We start from the raw sequence: 15,501 nt of genomic DNA, 5'->3' as shown, positions 1-15,501 counted from the left end.
CTGTACCACTGTGGTGAGCTCCTGGGAGTGGGGGCCAGTGTACCAGGCTGTTTAAGCATTTAAATTTCTGTATTTTTAAGTTTAAATACTTAAAGTTTCTAGAGTATTTAAGTTTAAGTGTTTATAGAACAGGTCAAAGCTTCAATCTGATCAATAATGAGATTGGGCCCATATGTGATCCCTTCCTTCCTGGGTGATATAGAGTGCTCAGTCTCAAAAAAAACAAAGATAGACAAACATCAACAACAAACTTAGAAGCAAAATTCTTGGGCTAGTGGGGGTGGGGAACCTGCGGCCTCCAGGCTACATGTGGCCTCTCTAAGTCCTCAAGTGTGACCCTTTGAATCCAAACTTCACAGAACAAGTCCCCTTAATAAAGGATTTGTTCTATAAGACTTGGACTTAGTCAAAAGACCACACCCAAAGACCTAGAAGGCCACTTTTGGCTTTGAGGCTGCTGGGAGGGTTATAGGTTAGCTCACTGTGGTTGCAGATGAAAAAAGAGCTAGGAGAGACTCCTTCATGGTAGAATAATGTGAATTTAGGTAATTGATGTGCCTGGGGAGTATTCCCTTTGGGTCTGTGTTTTCTGTGTGTATCCCCAGAGACGTCTTGTGTTCTAGGCCAGGCTATGAACTATCTGAGGTTTTGAGTTCATAGAACACCGAAGGGTTGGACCGTGTTTATTGTGTCACAAGATCAGAGATGGCTTTGTCCTTGACAAAATCTAAGCCCTTTCCTATTCTCCCAGGTGTGGCTGTGCCAGAGGTCTATCAGATCATGACTATGGGAATGTTACATTAAAATGTTCTAAACCTTAGTATGTAGAAACTGGAGGAATCTCTTCTTATGTAGAAGCTGGTAACTATATGCAGTGCCTGCAACTATACTAGGCTTCTAGAACCACTTAGTCCTTTGTTTTTACCAAGGAATAACACCCTCTTCCTCCCTGTAATACAACATAGACAAGCTAGGACTTCAAATTAGAGTTTTGCTAGTAGATATTAAAGGGTGAATATAATAGGAAACAGATTATGTTATGAGTTTAAACAACTGGTTACCAAAGTCAGAGAATGGTAGTTCCCAAACCCTATTCCCATCTTGTCTCATCCCTCCAGATGTTTAGAAAGTTGGTTTTCCCCTTCCCCAGATATCCAGAATGTTGGTGGCAAAGGGGTAAAAGGTTGTTAGGTAGTAGACCTCTTAGGGGGTCCAAGTGACGACATCACAATGCCAACCTGGAGCCCTCTTGTTGTTACTGGGCTTCTCCATTGCTGCCATACCCTGCCTCCATTCAGGGTCCCCACACTATCTCTCTAAGGTATGCAACACCCTGACATTGCTACAATTAACAAGATTTTCTGACATTAACTCTAATTAATGGAGTACAGCCTTGCAGTGGTTCTGAAATCTCTGTCTTCACTATTCTAAAACCAGAAACTGCTTCCTTCAGAGGCAGGTTACTTTCTGAAAATTGCTAAATATACAGATTTTTTTTTCCAGGCACCATCATCCAGTAATATTATACACCTCCTACTTAGGTGTACAGGGCCAGAAGTGTGATTCTGGCTTTGGGGGATGTCCCAAAGAACTTGATGATGTAGACTCAAAACATTAAATAAATAAACAGAAAATTTGGGGAATTCCCCCCACCCCAGGTTATCTGGTTTGTTGCAGGAAGCTTTAGAAAGTTTGTTTTGTTTCTTTATTTTTGAGGAATCATTCATAAACACTCATCTCAGACAGATGTTTCCCACACACTGATGTTGAGTGTTGATGGATTTTTTTTATCATCTTAATTCAACAAAACATTTGTTAAACTCTTGATATATGAAGAATAAAAGGCAAAGTGTGCCAGTGGGTAGGGGATTGACTTTGGAGTCAGGAAGGCATAGGCACCAGTCCCATCTTTGTTATCTACTGGTTGTGTTAAGTGAATATGGGCAAGCCCCTAATCTCTCAATGATCCAGGCAGTTTTCCAAGGTCATGTTACAGATGAGTGGCCAGTCTGCATCAGCAGAGGGAGTTTCAACACCAGGAATTTCCCACATTAATAATATTACAGATACAGACCAAAAGAAAAAATACGCAAGACACTGTGCCAAGTGATAAAGGACAAAAAGATGAATAAGCCACGGTCCCTGCCCTGGACAAGTTTACAAGGAGACAAGATGGAGAGATAACAGGGAAATAAGACACTTATGTCGATAAGCATAATGCAAGATGGCACTCACTACATAGGAGGGGTGTACAAAGGGCTACGAGGAACCCAGAGAGGACCAGCACCCTTCTAGCTGCCAAGATCAATGGAAACTTCAGGGAGGAGGTGACATTTCAGCTGAATTTCATTAGGTGATGCTGTGAGCAAAAGCAGAAAAGGCTGGGACACTTTGAATAGGAGGGCATCCCAGCTTTAGGTGATGGTGTGAGCAAAAGTAGAAGAAGATGGGACATATTGAATGTGAAGGTGTCCCAGCATTAGGTGATGATGAGAGCAAAAGCAGAAAAAAATGGAACAGATTCAGGCAATAGTGACTACACTAGTTTGGGAGAAGTGTAGAGCATTAGAAAAGTAAAGGGAGATAAGATTGGAGAGCTATGTTGGAACCATGTTGAATGCCAGACTATGGAGTTAAGCCTTTAGACATGTGGCAATGGGGACTCATGGAAGAATTTTAAGGTAAGGAATGATATGACTGTAGTTGCCTGGGCATTAAGAAGCTTAATTTGGAAGCTGTGTGAAGTATGAATTAAAACAGGAAGAAATTAGAAGCAAAGAGACCAGCTAGAATGTAACTGAAATTGTTAAGTGAGAGATAATAAGGGTCTGCCCTGGGATGGTGGCAATTAAGATGGAAAGGAAGAGAAAGATGGGAGTTAAAACTGATAGGATTCAAAAGCTGTTTGGATAGGGGAATAGAGTGAGGAAGAGATTACCCTGAGGTATTGAGCCTTTTTGACAAGGTTATGTTAAATTACTAGCAAAAATAAAGACAGTCCTCCCTCAGGAAGCTTATATTCTGATGGGAGAACACCACACACAAAAGGAGAGCAGAAAAGGTGGAGGGGGCAGGGGAAGTGGGAAGGTACCCATGGTGAGAAAGAACAAAGTGGAAAAGTTATCCAAAGAGTCAGGAACTGAGTTGGGTTAGAGGTGAACATGGCCAACCTCTATGATTGACCTGATCATAATGATGAATGGTGGTGCTATCAGTTATAGTAGGAAAGTCAGTAGGAAGAGCGAGTTTTAGAGGAGGGGTTGATATGGTGGGAGAAAGATGCTAAGTTAAGTTTTGAACATGCTGATTTTGAGGTACTAGCTGAACATCTAGGTAAAAATATCTAGCAGATGGGGCAGCCAGGTAGCACAGTGAGTAAGAGCACCGGCCCCAGAGTCGGGATGACCTGGGATCGAATCTGGGCTCAGACACTTAGCACCCACCCAGAAACACCTGGCTGTGTAACCTTGAGCAAGTTACTTAATCCCAATTGCTTAAAAAAATATCTAGCAGACAACTGGAAATGTGAGCTCAGAGGAGGGAGAGGTCAGGGGAAAGAGTCATTTGGAAAGAGGTGGCCCTTGGTCTGTGGTGTCTTCATTGACTTCCCTGCAATCATTCATTCATTCCACAAGCATTTCTCTCGTACCTACCCTGTGACAAGTACTGTGTTAAGCATTGGAGATTGAAAGACAAAAAAGCCAGTGCCTTCTAGGAGCTTACATTCTGCTGGGGGGGAGGAGGGGAGAGGTAGGTAAATGCATGTATATAGATAAATAAATATATACAATACATGAATATTTATTTGAATATGTATTTTGACTGCATTTCTAACAGAGGTCATGGGACCCTGCCAGGGAGAAGGATTCATTAACATGAATACACATATCCAGATCAATAAATATATACAAAGTGAATGCATGTATCCAGATCAATAAATACATGTAAAGTGAATATATGTTCCCAGATCAATAAATACATACAAAGCGAATATATGCATATCCAGATCAATGAATACATACAAAGTGAATACATGTATATCCAGATCAATAAATACATACAAAGTGAATGCATGTAGCCAGATCAATGAATATATACAGAGTAACAGCAAGTGAAGGGAGGGCATTAAAACACCTGAGGGATCCAGAAAGGCTTCAGGAGATGGCAGTGGTGGAGCTCAAGCTGAGTCTTGTTAGATTCTACAAGGCAGAGGTGAGAGAGGAGTAAATTCTAGGCCCAGACACCATTTTGCAGGCTGCCCACGGAGTCCTGGGACCTCTAGTCCTGGCACTGTTATGTACTTCCCCCATAACTGTGCCCTCGAGGCTAACAGAAGACACATCATGCAAACAATGATGTACAAACAAGTTAGATACAGGGAAGTTTGGATGTTATCCCAAAGGGAAGGCTTCACTTAGGTTAAGGAGGACCAGGAAAGGCTTATTGTAGGTGGGATGTTAGCTGAGAATTGAAGGAACCAGAAGGCAGAGATGAAAAAGGAGAGAATTCTAGGCAAAGAAAGACAATGAAAAGTCCGGGAGTCCAGAGATAGAGTGTCTTGTGTAACAAACAGCAATTTGAACCCAAGAATAATCAATCTACTGTTTGGCTTGGCAGTTATAAAAGGAGATGATCTGTACAGTTCCCAGCACTCACATCTGGTGATGTTGCAGCTAACTTTTGAGTATGAGCCTGACATTTCTAGGACAATTTAAAATGTGTTTTTAAATGACTCTTCTTTTAAATGGAGACACCTTATTCCAGGGATTTTAAATGTGGCTTTTTGACACTCCAGGCTGTCTCTAGTCATTCTTTCCCTCCTCCCCCTCAATATTACAAACCTCCCAAAATAAAATAACTTTTTGCTAACTTTAGCAGCAAACATAAATTGGCACCAGAAAGTACTTTAGTGAAACAAACAATGACAGACTGGAGAAGCTATGAAAGGGTGGGAATCATCTCCTGCTTCTTGCTTTGCTCTGACAACTGCCGGCAGCCCCAAACTTGGATATGATCTGGGAAGGGAATGCAGAATGCAGTCAGATCTCCCTGCCCGCCACGTGGTCAATGTCTTTGCAGTTTCCTAGATTTACAATTGCTACTTTGCTGGGGGAGAGGGTGAAGGGGGTTGGAGAGGGAGGTCTCTTAGAGTTAAGATAACAGATTTGTGCCTGCCTAGTATTTAAGTTTAGTGAAGACACTGAGTTTCTCCTTAAAGAGCATAAACTTAACAGGCCGCACCTTTCCACCTTCTCCTACTAGACTGGAAAACAGGCTACCCCTGGAGCAGGTGTATGATAGACAAGTATCCAAATCTTCTGCTATGCCTAGGTCCCCCAGCCTGCAATTGGTGGAGGGACGTGATACTATCATTTGCTTTGCATAGTGCCTTAGAAAACAGTAACAATGGCAAGAAGCTGGGCCCCAGAATTTCCCCTACCATCTTCCTTAAGTTACTCAATATTCAGCAATCTCTACTCCACTGCCCCCCCCCCCAATTCCATGGACACATTCCAGCCTCACCTACTACCCTAGATCAGTTTCAAATCCCAAGCCAGCTCTTAGAAAACTCCTGGAAATTCAGACATCTTGTAAGCTAAATTTTTACAGCCTTAGAAATTAGAATATTGGGGCATGTTGGTGGCACAATGGATAGAGCACCAACCCTAGAGTCAGGAGGACCTAAGTTCAAATCCAGCCTCAGACACTTACTGGCTCTGTGACTCTGGGTATATCACTTAATTCTGATTGCCTCCAAAAGAAGGACAGAAGGAAAGAAGGAAGGAAGGAAAGAAGGAAGGAAGAAAAGAAGGAAGGAAGAAAAGAAGGAAGGAAGGAAGGAAGGGAGGAAGGAAGGAAGGAAGGAAGGAAGGAAGGAAGGAAGGAAGGAAGGAAGGAAGGAAGGAAGGAAGGAAGGAAGGAAGGAAGGAAGGAACAAGAGTATTGAGCTGAGATGGATAGAAATAAAGAAACAGACACATCAACAGATGAATGGATAAGTTAAAAAAAAAAAAAGACGGACAACCCTAACCTAAGAGATACTGAATTAGCTTGGTATAGTGGGATTCTGAGTCAGAAGATTTGGATGCTAATCCCACTTTTACCATTAACTAACTACCTGTGTGACCCTGGACACATAACAATTTCTGGGCCTCAGCTTTCTTATCTGTGAAATAAGGAGATTATAATAGATCATTTCAAAGTGCTCTTCCAGCCCCCAAATGGTTTTGGTTTACTAATAGATAAGTCTTTTCCTAGAGCTCTGAAATATTTGGCCCAAGGAGCCAGTGAAGTAAAAATTAGTTTGATCCTGTTCTGAAACAGCCTTTTAAAAATGTCATCCTTTCTTTCTGTGCATGAACCCGAAATATTTTCTTCCTTTTTGGTTTCCTTGAAGATGAAAGGATGTTCTCTTCACTTTCCCAAAATGCCATTGGTTTGCTGCCAAGGACAAGAACATTGGAATGGCCCTCATTTTTCACTTTCTGGCACGACTGTCTGGGCTCCAAAGTGTTATGTTGGTTCCAGCTTAGCCTAGCTTTAAACTTGAAAACAACTGACCTTCCAGACCATCTACCAAACTTGTTCACCAAGGGGACCAGCAATCCTGGGACCTGAAGGAGGACCTGGGAGATGCAGGAGCTAATGGTCAGAGGAGCTGCAGGAAACCAGCACTGCCTAGCTCTGGGCTTCTGGCTCCTTCGCAGCTTATAAGGATAGACACCTCTGGGCTTGAGAGAAGAGAGAAAGAAGATCAGCTTTATGGTCCTTGTTAGTGATAAGAGGCAATCCCCATTTGTGATCTGGATGCTCTTCTTTTGGGGTTATTTTTATGGAACGTGTTACAACATCAGGAAGGGCAAGGCAGGGAAGCTTTGGGAACAAGGAAGGAGTAAATGCTGCCAATAGACCTCACCAAGCACCTAAGCCTCTTTCCTGCTCTCAGGTTATCTAAAAGTCAATAGATAAAAAGCAGGGAAGCCCAGCACCCTGGGGCTGGGTTTCCTAAATTAGCCCATTTACAGGGATGGCAAAACTAAGTGCTCAGACAGAAGGGTGAACAAGACTGGATATAGAGGCATCTTCATGGCAGAGCATCACAGCTCTAGGTGGTCTGGGGTCCCCGGTATGTCAGTGTGGGTTTCCTTTGTTCTAGTGTTTCAGGAGGGAAGACTTCTATGTGGAGCTACCATTTAAGCTGCTCAGAGTCCTAGGTACAGAGAACACCCAAGGGATTGGGTGATAAAACTGTTACAAGGCCAACAACAGCTGTGACCTAGATAATACCATTTGAGGTTTTCCTTATTCTTTGGACTGCATTTCTAACAAAGGTCATGGGACCCTGCCAGGGAGAAGGATTCATTAAGCAAATCTCTCATGTGGAGAGTGATGTGGAAAGTCTTCCCAGGTCATCCCAGGGAGCCACAACTCAGAGCTGTCTCCAGAGTGCCTTGTTGCCAAATCTAGTGAACTTTTCTCAAGTCCTTGATCTCTCTGCAGCATCTAATACTGTCAACTGCCTGGATATCCTTTTTCCTCCTCTTGGGTTTTTATGATATTTCTCTCTCCTGGTTCTCCTCTTGTCTCCACTCTCCTTTTTAGTCCTTTTTGCTGATTCATTATTTGCATCGTGCCCCTTAACCACAGGCATACTCCAAGGTTCTGTCCTGGGTCATCTTCTCTTCTCTCTCTCCAATTTCTCAGTTGGTGACATGATCACCCTTTACTGCAATGAATGGAATTATCTCATCTATGCAGATGACTCTCAGATCTTTCTAGCCCTCATTTCTCTCCTGAATTCCCACATCATCAGCTAACTACATATTGGGCACTTCAAACAGGATGTTCTATAGATACCATCCAAATACGTCCAAAACACAGCTCACCATCTTTTCCCCAAACCTACTGTTTCTCTGAACTTCCACATTTCTGTCCAAGGCACTGCCATATTGCCAATTTCCTAGGTTTACAACTTTAGCATGACTTCTCATTCTCTCTCATCCCCTCTTTCTAATAAGTTGCCAAATTTTGTCATTCTTCCCTCTGTAATCTCTTCTGTATTCCCCTCTTCTCTCTATACCCACAAACTACCACCCGAGTTTAGCTCATCATCTCCTGAAATATGGTAAGAGTTTTCTTGCTCAGGTCTCTCATCACTCTAGTCTGTCCTATAGAGAGCTGCCAGAGTGATTTTGCTTCAATACAGATTTGCCTATGCTACTTCCCCAATAGGTAAATGCCAATGGCTCCCTTTTACCTAGACTATAAAATATCAGCTCCCCGACTGACATTTGAAGTCATTCACAAGCTGGCCCCAAACTACCTCTCCAGCCTTATTACACATTTACTTCTCTAGCCCCATTCTATGGTCCAGAGAATTGGGCATCCTCATGGTTCCTGACACGACGCCACATCTCCTGTCTTGTTGCCCTTGCACTAAGCATAGAATGCATTCTCTTCTCACCTTCACCCCCATCGTTTACTTCATGATTCAGCTTGAGGACCATCTTCTTTAGGGAGCCCTCTACTGTCCTCCCAACTCCCAAAATTTCTGTGTGTGTATATTCTGGAGAAATTTACCTATGTGTGTATTGTTTCTCCCCCTACCCACCCTCAGTCCCACTCCTGGGAAAATATAAGTCCTGTGAGTTCAACAACTTAATTGTTTTTACTAAATTTTTTTCATTAAATGAAAATTTGCTGTCTCTCACTTACATCTCCCTTCCTCTGCCCTCATTGAGAAAACAAGAAAAACAAAGCCCTTCTTCCAAAAGTATATAGTCAAGCAAAATAAATTCCCACATTGACTCAATCCAAAAAGATATGTCTCAGTCTAGCGCAGTGACATTCCCCCCTTTGTTTCTGCATCCCCAACTCCTGACAAAGTGCCTAGCATAAAGCAGGTGGTTAATAAATGCTTGATTGATTGGGACAGATGAAGAAACTTCTAGAAGCATTCTGGGATTGTAGAGCCACTTTCCTTCTAAACCGTGAACACTGGGAGAGGAGAAAGCAGTGGATATCCATTTGCCTGGGCATGGATGAGGAGGCCTCTGTGTTCCTGGCACAGAGATTGGGGCAGAGCTTTGAGTGGTGTGGGGATGGTGTACAAACATTGCACTGTTTGAGCTAATTGTTGATTGGCAGCAAAGATCCTTCCAAATGCCAGAGAATGAGATGTTTTCCACCAAAGCTCTGAAGCCTAAGTCTGGCCAGGGACTCAATTTTATTCTTACAATGGATGAGTTCAATTGTAAGAGAATGAGCTGTTGGCCTTTGTATGAATCCTCTGCCTGGTTCCTGTTTGTTTCTAAAAGGCAGAATCACAACTGCCTTAGACTGACTTAGACCTGACAAACCTCCCACAGAGTTGTTTACACACTGGGCTTTGCACATAACTACTGAGCCTGGTTGGAAAAAACATGGAAGTGAGGGTGGGGGAGGAAAAGGAGGAACCAGAAGGTGGGGTTTGGCAGCGTGCTGTCAAGTCAACAACAAGCACCTCCTATGTCAGTCATTGTGCTAAGTGTTGGGATCACAAAGGAGGGCAAAAGACAGTCCCTTCAAGAAGCTTACAATCTAAGGAAGGAAACAGCATGCAAAGGATAAAGTACACATGAGAAATATGCAGGGAATTAGAGGTAATCCACAAAGTGAAGGCAATCTCAGGAAAGGCTTCCTGTGGAAGGTGGGGTTTTAACTGTGACTTCAAGGGAGCCATAATGCTAGGAGGCAGGGATAAGGAGGGAGGAAATTCCATGCATGGGAGATAACCAGGAGCTGTTAAAGTGTAGGATTTGGAGTCAGGAAGACTTCATTCAAATCCTACCTCTGACATTGCCCAAGTATATGACCTTGGGCAGGTCACTTAATCTCAGTCTCCATCTGTAAAGTGTGAGCAGATAAAAAATACTTGGTTGTTGTAAGGTTCACATAAGATAATGAGTGGATATAAACATTGTCATATAGGGTTTTCCAGAGGTCCTCATGCAGTTGTAATCTTTCATAGCTTTCCAAATGCTTGGTAAGAATTAATAGCTTAAAACTGTCCTAACCCTAGAGGGCTTTGCCTCTGCTGTTGGGCCTGGCTCTGTGAGCACTAGGCTTGGGAAAGAGGCTGACAGAAATGCGGGCCTGGTGATCCCAGAGCTGGTGAGGAAAGCAGACCTAACCTCAGAGCTTCTCCACACCCCCAGGGTGGATGGGGAAGGCCAGCTTTGCACAAGCCGACCTTCGACCTTTGTGGCCTGGAATTTAAAGTAACTCACTGGGGACCTAACAGTGCCCTGAAGGAATGTATCACTCAGCTCTGCCTTGGCTGACCTGAAACTAGAAGGTCACTTCTGTCACAGACAAGCACGCATTTGGTCCGTTCTTTTCCCTGCCATCTTTGGGGCATTAGGGGAGGCCAGGGGCTACCAGTTTTGCCCCTCTGGAAAGAATGTCTAAGCTGGGAAAAAAAGAGGTTTTGCCACAGGGCTGTATGACATGTGGCTATTGAGTCCTGGGCCTATTTTTTAAAATCAAAGATAGCAGGACAGGCCTGTTCAAAAGAGCATTAACCCTTCCTAAACATTGAAAGGAAGGAAATAAGTATTTATTAATTACCTACTATGTGACCAGCTCTGTGCTGAGCTCTTTATAAATCTTTTCTCATTTTGTCCCTCACAACAATGGTGTGAGGTAGGTGCTATTTGATCCCTACTTTATAGTTGAGGAAACTGAAATTGAAAGATGTTAAGTGATTTGCACAGGGTCACACAGCTAATAAGTGTCTAAGGCAGGATTCAAACTCAAGTCTTCCTGACTCCAGATCCAGTTACGTCTACATTGGAAGACCACCTTGCAGCTAAACACTGATTCCAGCAAGACTGCCTTAGAGGTAGTAGGTGGCACACTGGATAGAACACTGGACCTGGAATCAGAATGTCCTGAGTTCAAATCTTACCTTAGACACTTGTTAGTTGTGTGACCTTGGGCAAGTCACTTAACCTCTGTCTGCCTCAGTTTCCTAACTATAAAATGGGGATAATAATAGTATCTACCTCTTAGGATTATTGTTAGGATCAAGTGAGCTAATATCTGTAGATTACTTTGCAAACCTTTCTAGTTATTATTACTAAACCATGTTTGGAACTCCTTCTGAAATCGTTCGTCATGAGATCATAGATTTAGAGCTGCAAGGGATATTACAGGTCATCTTGTCCAAGTTCTTCATTTTATAGATGAGGAAACTGAGACCCAGAGAGGTGTCATGATTTGCTCAAGGCCACATTGATAGTAAGCGACAGGGATGCTGGGTCCTTGGGCTCCAAAGCTAGCACCATTGCCTTGGGATCACACTTCCTCCAAACTTTTGTTACCCTTCATTGTGGACCCTGAACTGGATTTGCCAATGCAATCACTGCCATGTTTCACTAGGCTTGGCTCTGAATGGCTTTGAACTGTGTAAAAATCAAATCCACCCTCAGAGCATGGATCTTTCGGGCATTTTGGAGAACCACTATATAGGCTCCCAAGGAACTCTCAGATGAGTTTCCCAAAAGTTTGGATCATTGCCCAGAAAAGTGAGTACACAGTAAAGGGGGCTATGCTCATTTGTGTAAGTAGATTGTGGCATTTGTTAAATCAATCCCATGGCTTGATTTCATACAACAAATTGATCCTCAGACCGCCAAATGCCCACACCCAGCCCTGCCACCAGACCCACTTCTAATCATAGCCCCTTCCTGACTCTGGCATCTGACCTTGGCTCCCACACTTCTTGGGCCCCATCAGGTCTTCAGTTCAATTTTTCCTGGCATATAGTCTTGTCTGTTGTCTTCAGTGCCATCATTAACTGTCTCATTTGTTTTCCCAGAGCCACATATGGGGGACAGAGAAATTGTCTCTGGGAAGCGCTTTACCCCTAATTCTAATCAATAGTCAGTATCAGACCCCATGATCATATATTACTCTCCCCTCCCCAAACACAGCTTCTTCCTATTCCAGTGACCAGCCTATGGTTCTGCTGTGAGATAGAGCGGACCAGCACAAATTTTGAGCATGATTATTTCCCTTGTCCCTCCATTAGGACTGGTTGAGCATTTCAATGGGGCTGCTCAAATAGATCAGTCAAGCAGTGGGATCCAATCAACACCCTCCAAATAGCTGTCTAGTCCCTGCAAATTATTACCAGTCCACAAAGCTGTTAACACCATGTTCAATGTGGGAATGCACTTTGGTTGACTGTGCAGTTGGTTGTAAGGGTTTTGTTTTTCTTTGTCATTTCCCAGTAGGGCAGGGAGAGAAAAAGAAATGCTTATTAATTGAAATTGAAATTTTAAAAACCACCAAAGTTCCTTACTTCCTAAAATCCATAAACTTAAATTGACTCTTTCTTCCCTCCCCTCCTGCTCCCTCTCCTTTCTATTCTTCCTCCCTTTCCTTTTCCTCTTCCTCCTCTTTTCCCTCCTTCCTTTCCTGTTCCTCTTCTTCCTTCTTCTCTTTTCCCTCCTCCACCTCTTCCTCTTCCCTTTCTAAGCTGAAGTACTGATAGTCATAGGAGGGCCTATCAAGCTGAAGTCACCAATATATTTTGGTTTGGGAGACTCTGAGCAAGACCAGATGTCTCTCTGATAAAAATCTTACGCAGCTCCTATTAAGTAACCTTTAAACCCCTTTGAACTAATATTCAAAGCCTTCCACAAACTAGGCCCCTTACCTCCCCTTTTCAGCCTTTACATATCACCCTCCTCCATGTATCCCATATTCTGACAAAACTGCTCAATTTCTCCCCGTGCTTTCAAGCCCCACTCAATGCTGCCCCCTTCATGAAGTCTTCTCCATCTCCTATGTCGTGAGGCCTCACATAGAATTTTCTTTTGCATTTACATAACAATGTGTAATATGTTCATACCTATTTGTGTCTCCACCTCCATTAGACTGAATGAAAGCTCTCTGAGGACAGGGGCTGTGTCTTATCTAAACCTTACATCTCCCCCAGGACCTAGCACTGTGCTCTGCACACAGTAGATATTTCATCAATATTTGAGTTGAATTGAAAAGTCCCTTTCAATTCTGGGATTCTTGAGTTCCAAAAGGGCAGGGATTGTATGCCCTACAGCAAACCTGGACATGAGGTCTAGGGTTCCTGCCCAACTGTATGAAAGGAAAAGATCAAAGACCTTGAGGAAGTGATTCTCCCCTCCCACACACAAGTAATCCTGTCCACCATGGTCTCTAGGCAGTCCTGCACTGTCTCTGGTAAGTAACCTATCCATGTTTATTAATTAGCCAATGAGGGAAAGCCTCAGGGCTTTGCTCAACAGCAGCCTTGTGGAGTGCTCTGCTTCGTGGAATGGTCAGCCCCCTTTGTTACTTCTGGGCTGAGGCTTCCTCAGGTGAGGTTGATTCACTGTTTGCTCAAAAATCTTCTTGGTCTTTCACAGGAAGGTGCAAAGATACCCTCTCCACAATCACAGGTCCCACCACTCAGAACACTTATGGGAGGAATGAAGGGGCTTGGATGAAAGATCCCCTGGCGAAGGATGAGCGAATTTATGTTACTAATTATTACTATGGCAATACTCTGGTGGAGTTCCGGAACTTGGATAACTTTAAACAAGGTATGTGCACTAGGCTGTCCCAGGTGCCTCAGCTGATAGAGGGTCCAGTGCCCTCTTTAGTTCAGACCATGGCTTAGAGGTCAGGGGGGTTCTTTAGCCTGACCATGTGGGTGAGTATGGATCCCTTCAGGACTGGGGCAATCGAGATGTACTTTAGGTATCAATGCCTCTCTAGGTAAGGAAGAGCTTAGGAGAAGCTGGTGACAAAGATACAAAATTGGTATGAGCCTGGTCAAGTCCTTTGGGGTCTTACATCCCTGAGAGGTGTATGTTTCTTACCGTGGTTCTAGGCTCCACAAGATACACTAGAGGCAATATGGGGGGCCAGTCTTATTTCTCCTATGTGATCCTCCTTCCTCCCCTTAGGCTTGATCACATTTTTTTCTTGATAATTACCTCTTCATGCCCTCACTCACAGGTCGTTGGAGCAACTCCTACAAACTCCCATACAGCTGGATCGGCACAGGCCATGTCGTGTACAATGGGGCCTTTTACTATAATCGCGCCTTTACCCGCAATATCATCAAGTACGACTTGAAACAACGCTATGTGGCCGCGTGGGCAATGCTCCATGACGTAGCCTATGAGGAAGCCACGCCATTTAGATGGCGAGGCCACTCAGATGTGGACTTTGCAGTGGATGAGAATGGCTTGTGGCTTATCTACCCAGCTCTTGATGATGAAGGCTTCAGCCAGGAGGTCATTGTCCTCAGCAAGCTCAACTCTGTGGACCTGAGCACACAGAAGGAGACCACCTGGAGGACCGGCCTCCGTCGGAACTTCTACGGGAACTGTTTTGTTATCTGTGGCGTGCTCTATGCTGTGGACAGCTATAACCAACGCAATGCCAACATCTCCTACGCCTTTGACACCCACACCAATACCCAAATAGTACCGAGATTACTCTTTGAGAACGAATATTCTTATACCACCCAGATAGACTATAACCCCAAAGACCGCCTACTCTACGCCTGGGACAATGGCCACCAAGTCACCTACCATGTGATCTTTGCCTACTGACACCTCCTCCTATGCAAATTGGGGCAGTAAAGGGGCCACTAGCACCTTTGTGTGTATCTGTGTTTGTGTGTGTGTGTGTTTGTATGTGCGTGTGTGCCTTAAAGATTATTATTATTTGTACAAATTTGTACAAAGGGTGAAATGACAGTTTGGGTCTTTTTCTTAACATGGATTGTAGATCAATCCCTATATGTGCTGGTCTCTTCTTCTATTTTTTTTTTTTAGTGCAAATGTGCAGTTCTGTTTGACCGGTAACCACTCTTCCTCTAAACCTAACCCCTCCATCTCCCATTTCTTATTCCCAGATTGCAAAAACAGAGATTTCTTCATTAAGTAATATTACCCATCTGGATCAGGCAAACAGAGAGGAAGAGAGAGGTTCGAGTGGAGAAAGAAAAAAAAAACCCTAAATATATAAAGAATGCTTTTTTTTAACCATGAAGACTTAAGATTGTGTTTTAAAAAGTTTAAAAAAAATCCAACCTGCAACAAATACTTTTTTAATAAAAAATAAATAAAAAATAAACTGAAAAATTGATTTTATTTATTTATTTTTGCTTTATGTGGCTGTAGCTGGCTGTGGATGTCTGCACAATTGTGGGTCTCCTTAACAAGGGAAATAGTTGTGGTCCTGCTTGACCACCCTTTACTAAGTAAAATCATTACCTTCACATAACTAGTCTACACTGAAGATTTCTCTGTTGGGGGCCATTTGAAAAGAAATGCCAGACCATCTTCTTGGCGTTGTCTTGGTGTTGCATGTGTTTTCTTCCTCCCTGAGATTTTGCTTTGGTAGGTACCCAGCCAAGAATTCCTCCCTTTGCATTCAGGGGAGATAGCTAGTCTTGAAACAAGAAGGTTAAGGGAAATGTTT

The 15,501-nt window shown here is 43.3% G+C and overlaps 1 protein-coding gene across 2 annotated transcripts in view; it reads left to right on the top strand.

The window, feature by feature from the left end:
- The window catches only part of OLFML2B (olfactomedin like 2B), a 56,280-nt gene extending 41,119 nt beyond the window's left edge, over positions 1-15,161 (top strand). For both annotated transcript variants that reach the window (XM_069094645.1, XM_069094644.1), the window contains exons 7-8: positions 13,431-13,607; positions 14,026-15,161. In XM_069094645.1, coding sequence (XP_068950746.1) covers positions 13,431-13,607; positions 14,026-14,627 — 779 coding nt within the window. In that variant the 3' untranslated portion in view covers positions 14,628-15,161. The remainder of the gene's footprint in view (positions 1-13,430; positions 13,608-14,025) is intronic.
- The last annotated feature ends 340 nt before the right edge of the window (positions 15,162-15,501 follow it).

The sequence above is a fragment of the Petaurus breviceps genome, unplaced genomic scaffold (assembly GCF_028583685.1).
Source record: "Petaurus breviceps papuanus isolate PSGF00001 unplaced genomic scaffold, PetGlider_PUasm1.0 220, whole genome shotgun sequence".
In the NCBI taxonomy this organism is placed as follows: Eukaryota; Metazoa; Chordata; class Mammalia; order Diprotodontia; family Petauridae; genus Petaurus; species Petaurus breviceps.
The sequence above is the reverse complement of the archived record's forward strand: the minus strand, read 5'-3'. Positions and strand labels throughout refer to the sequence as shown.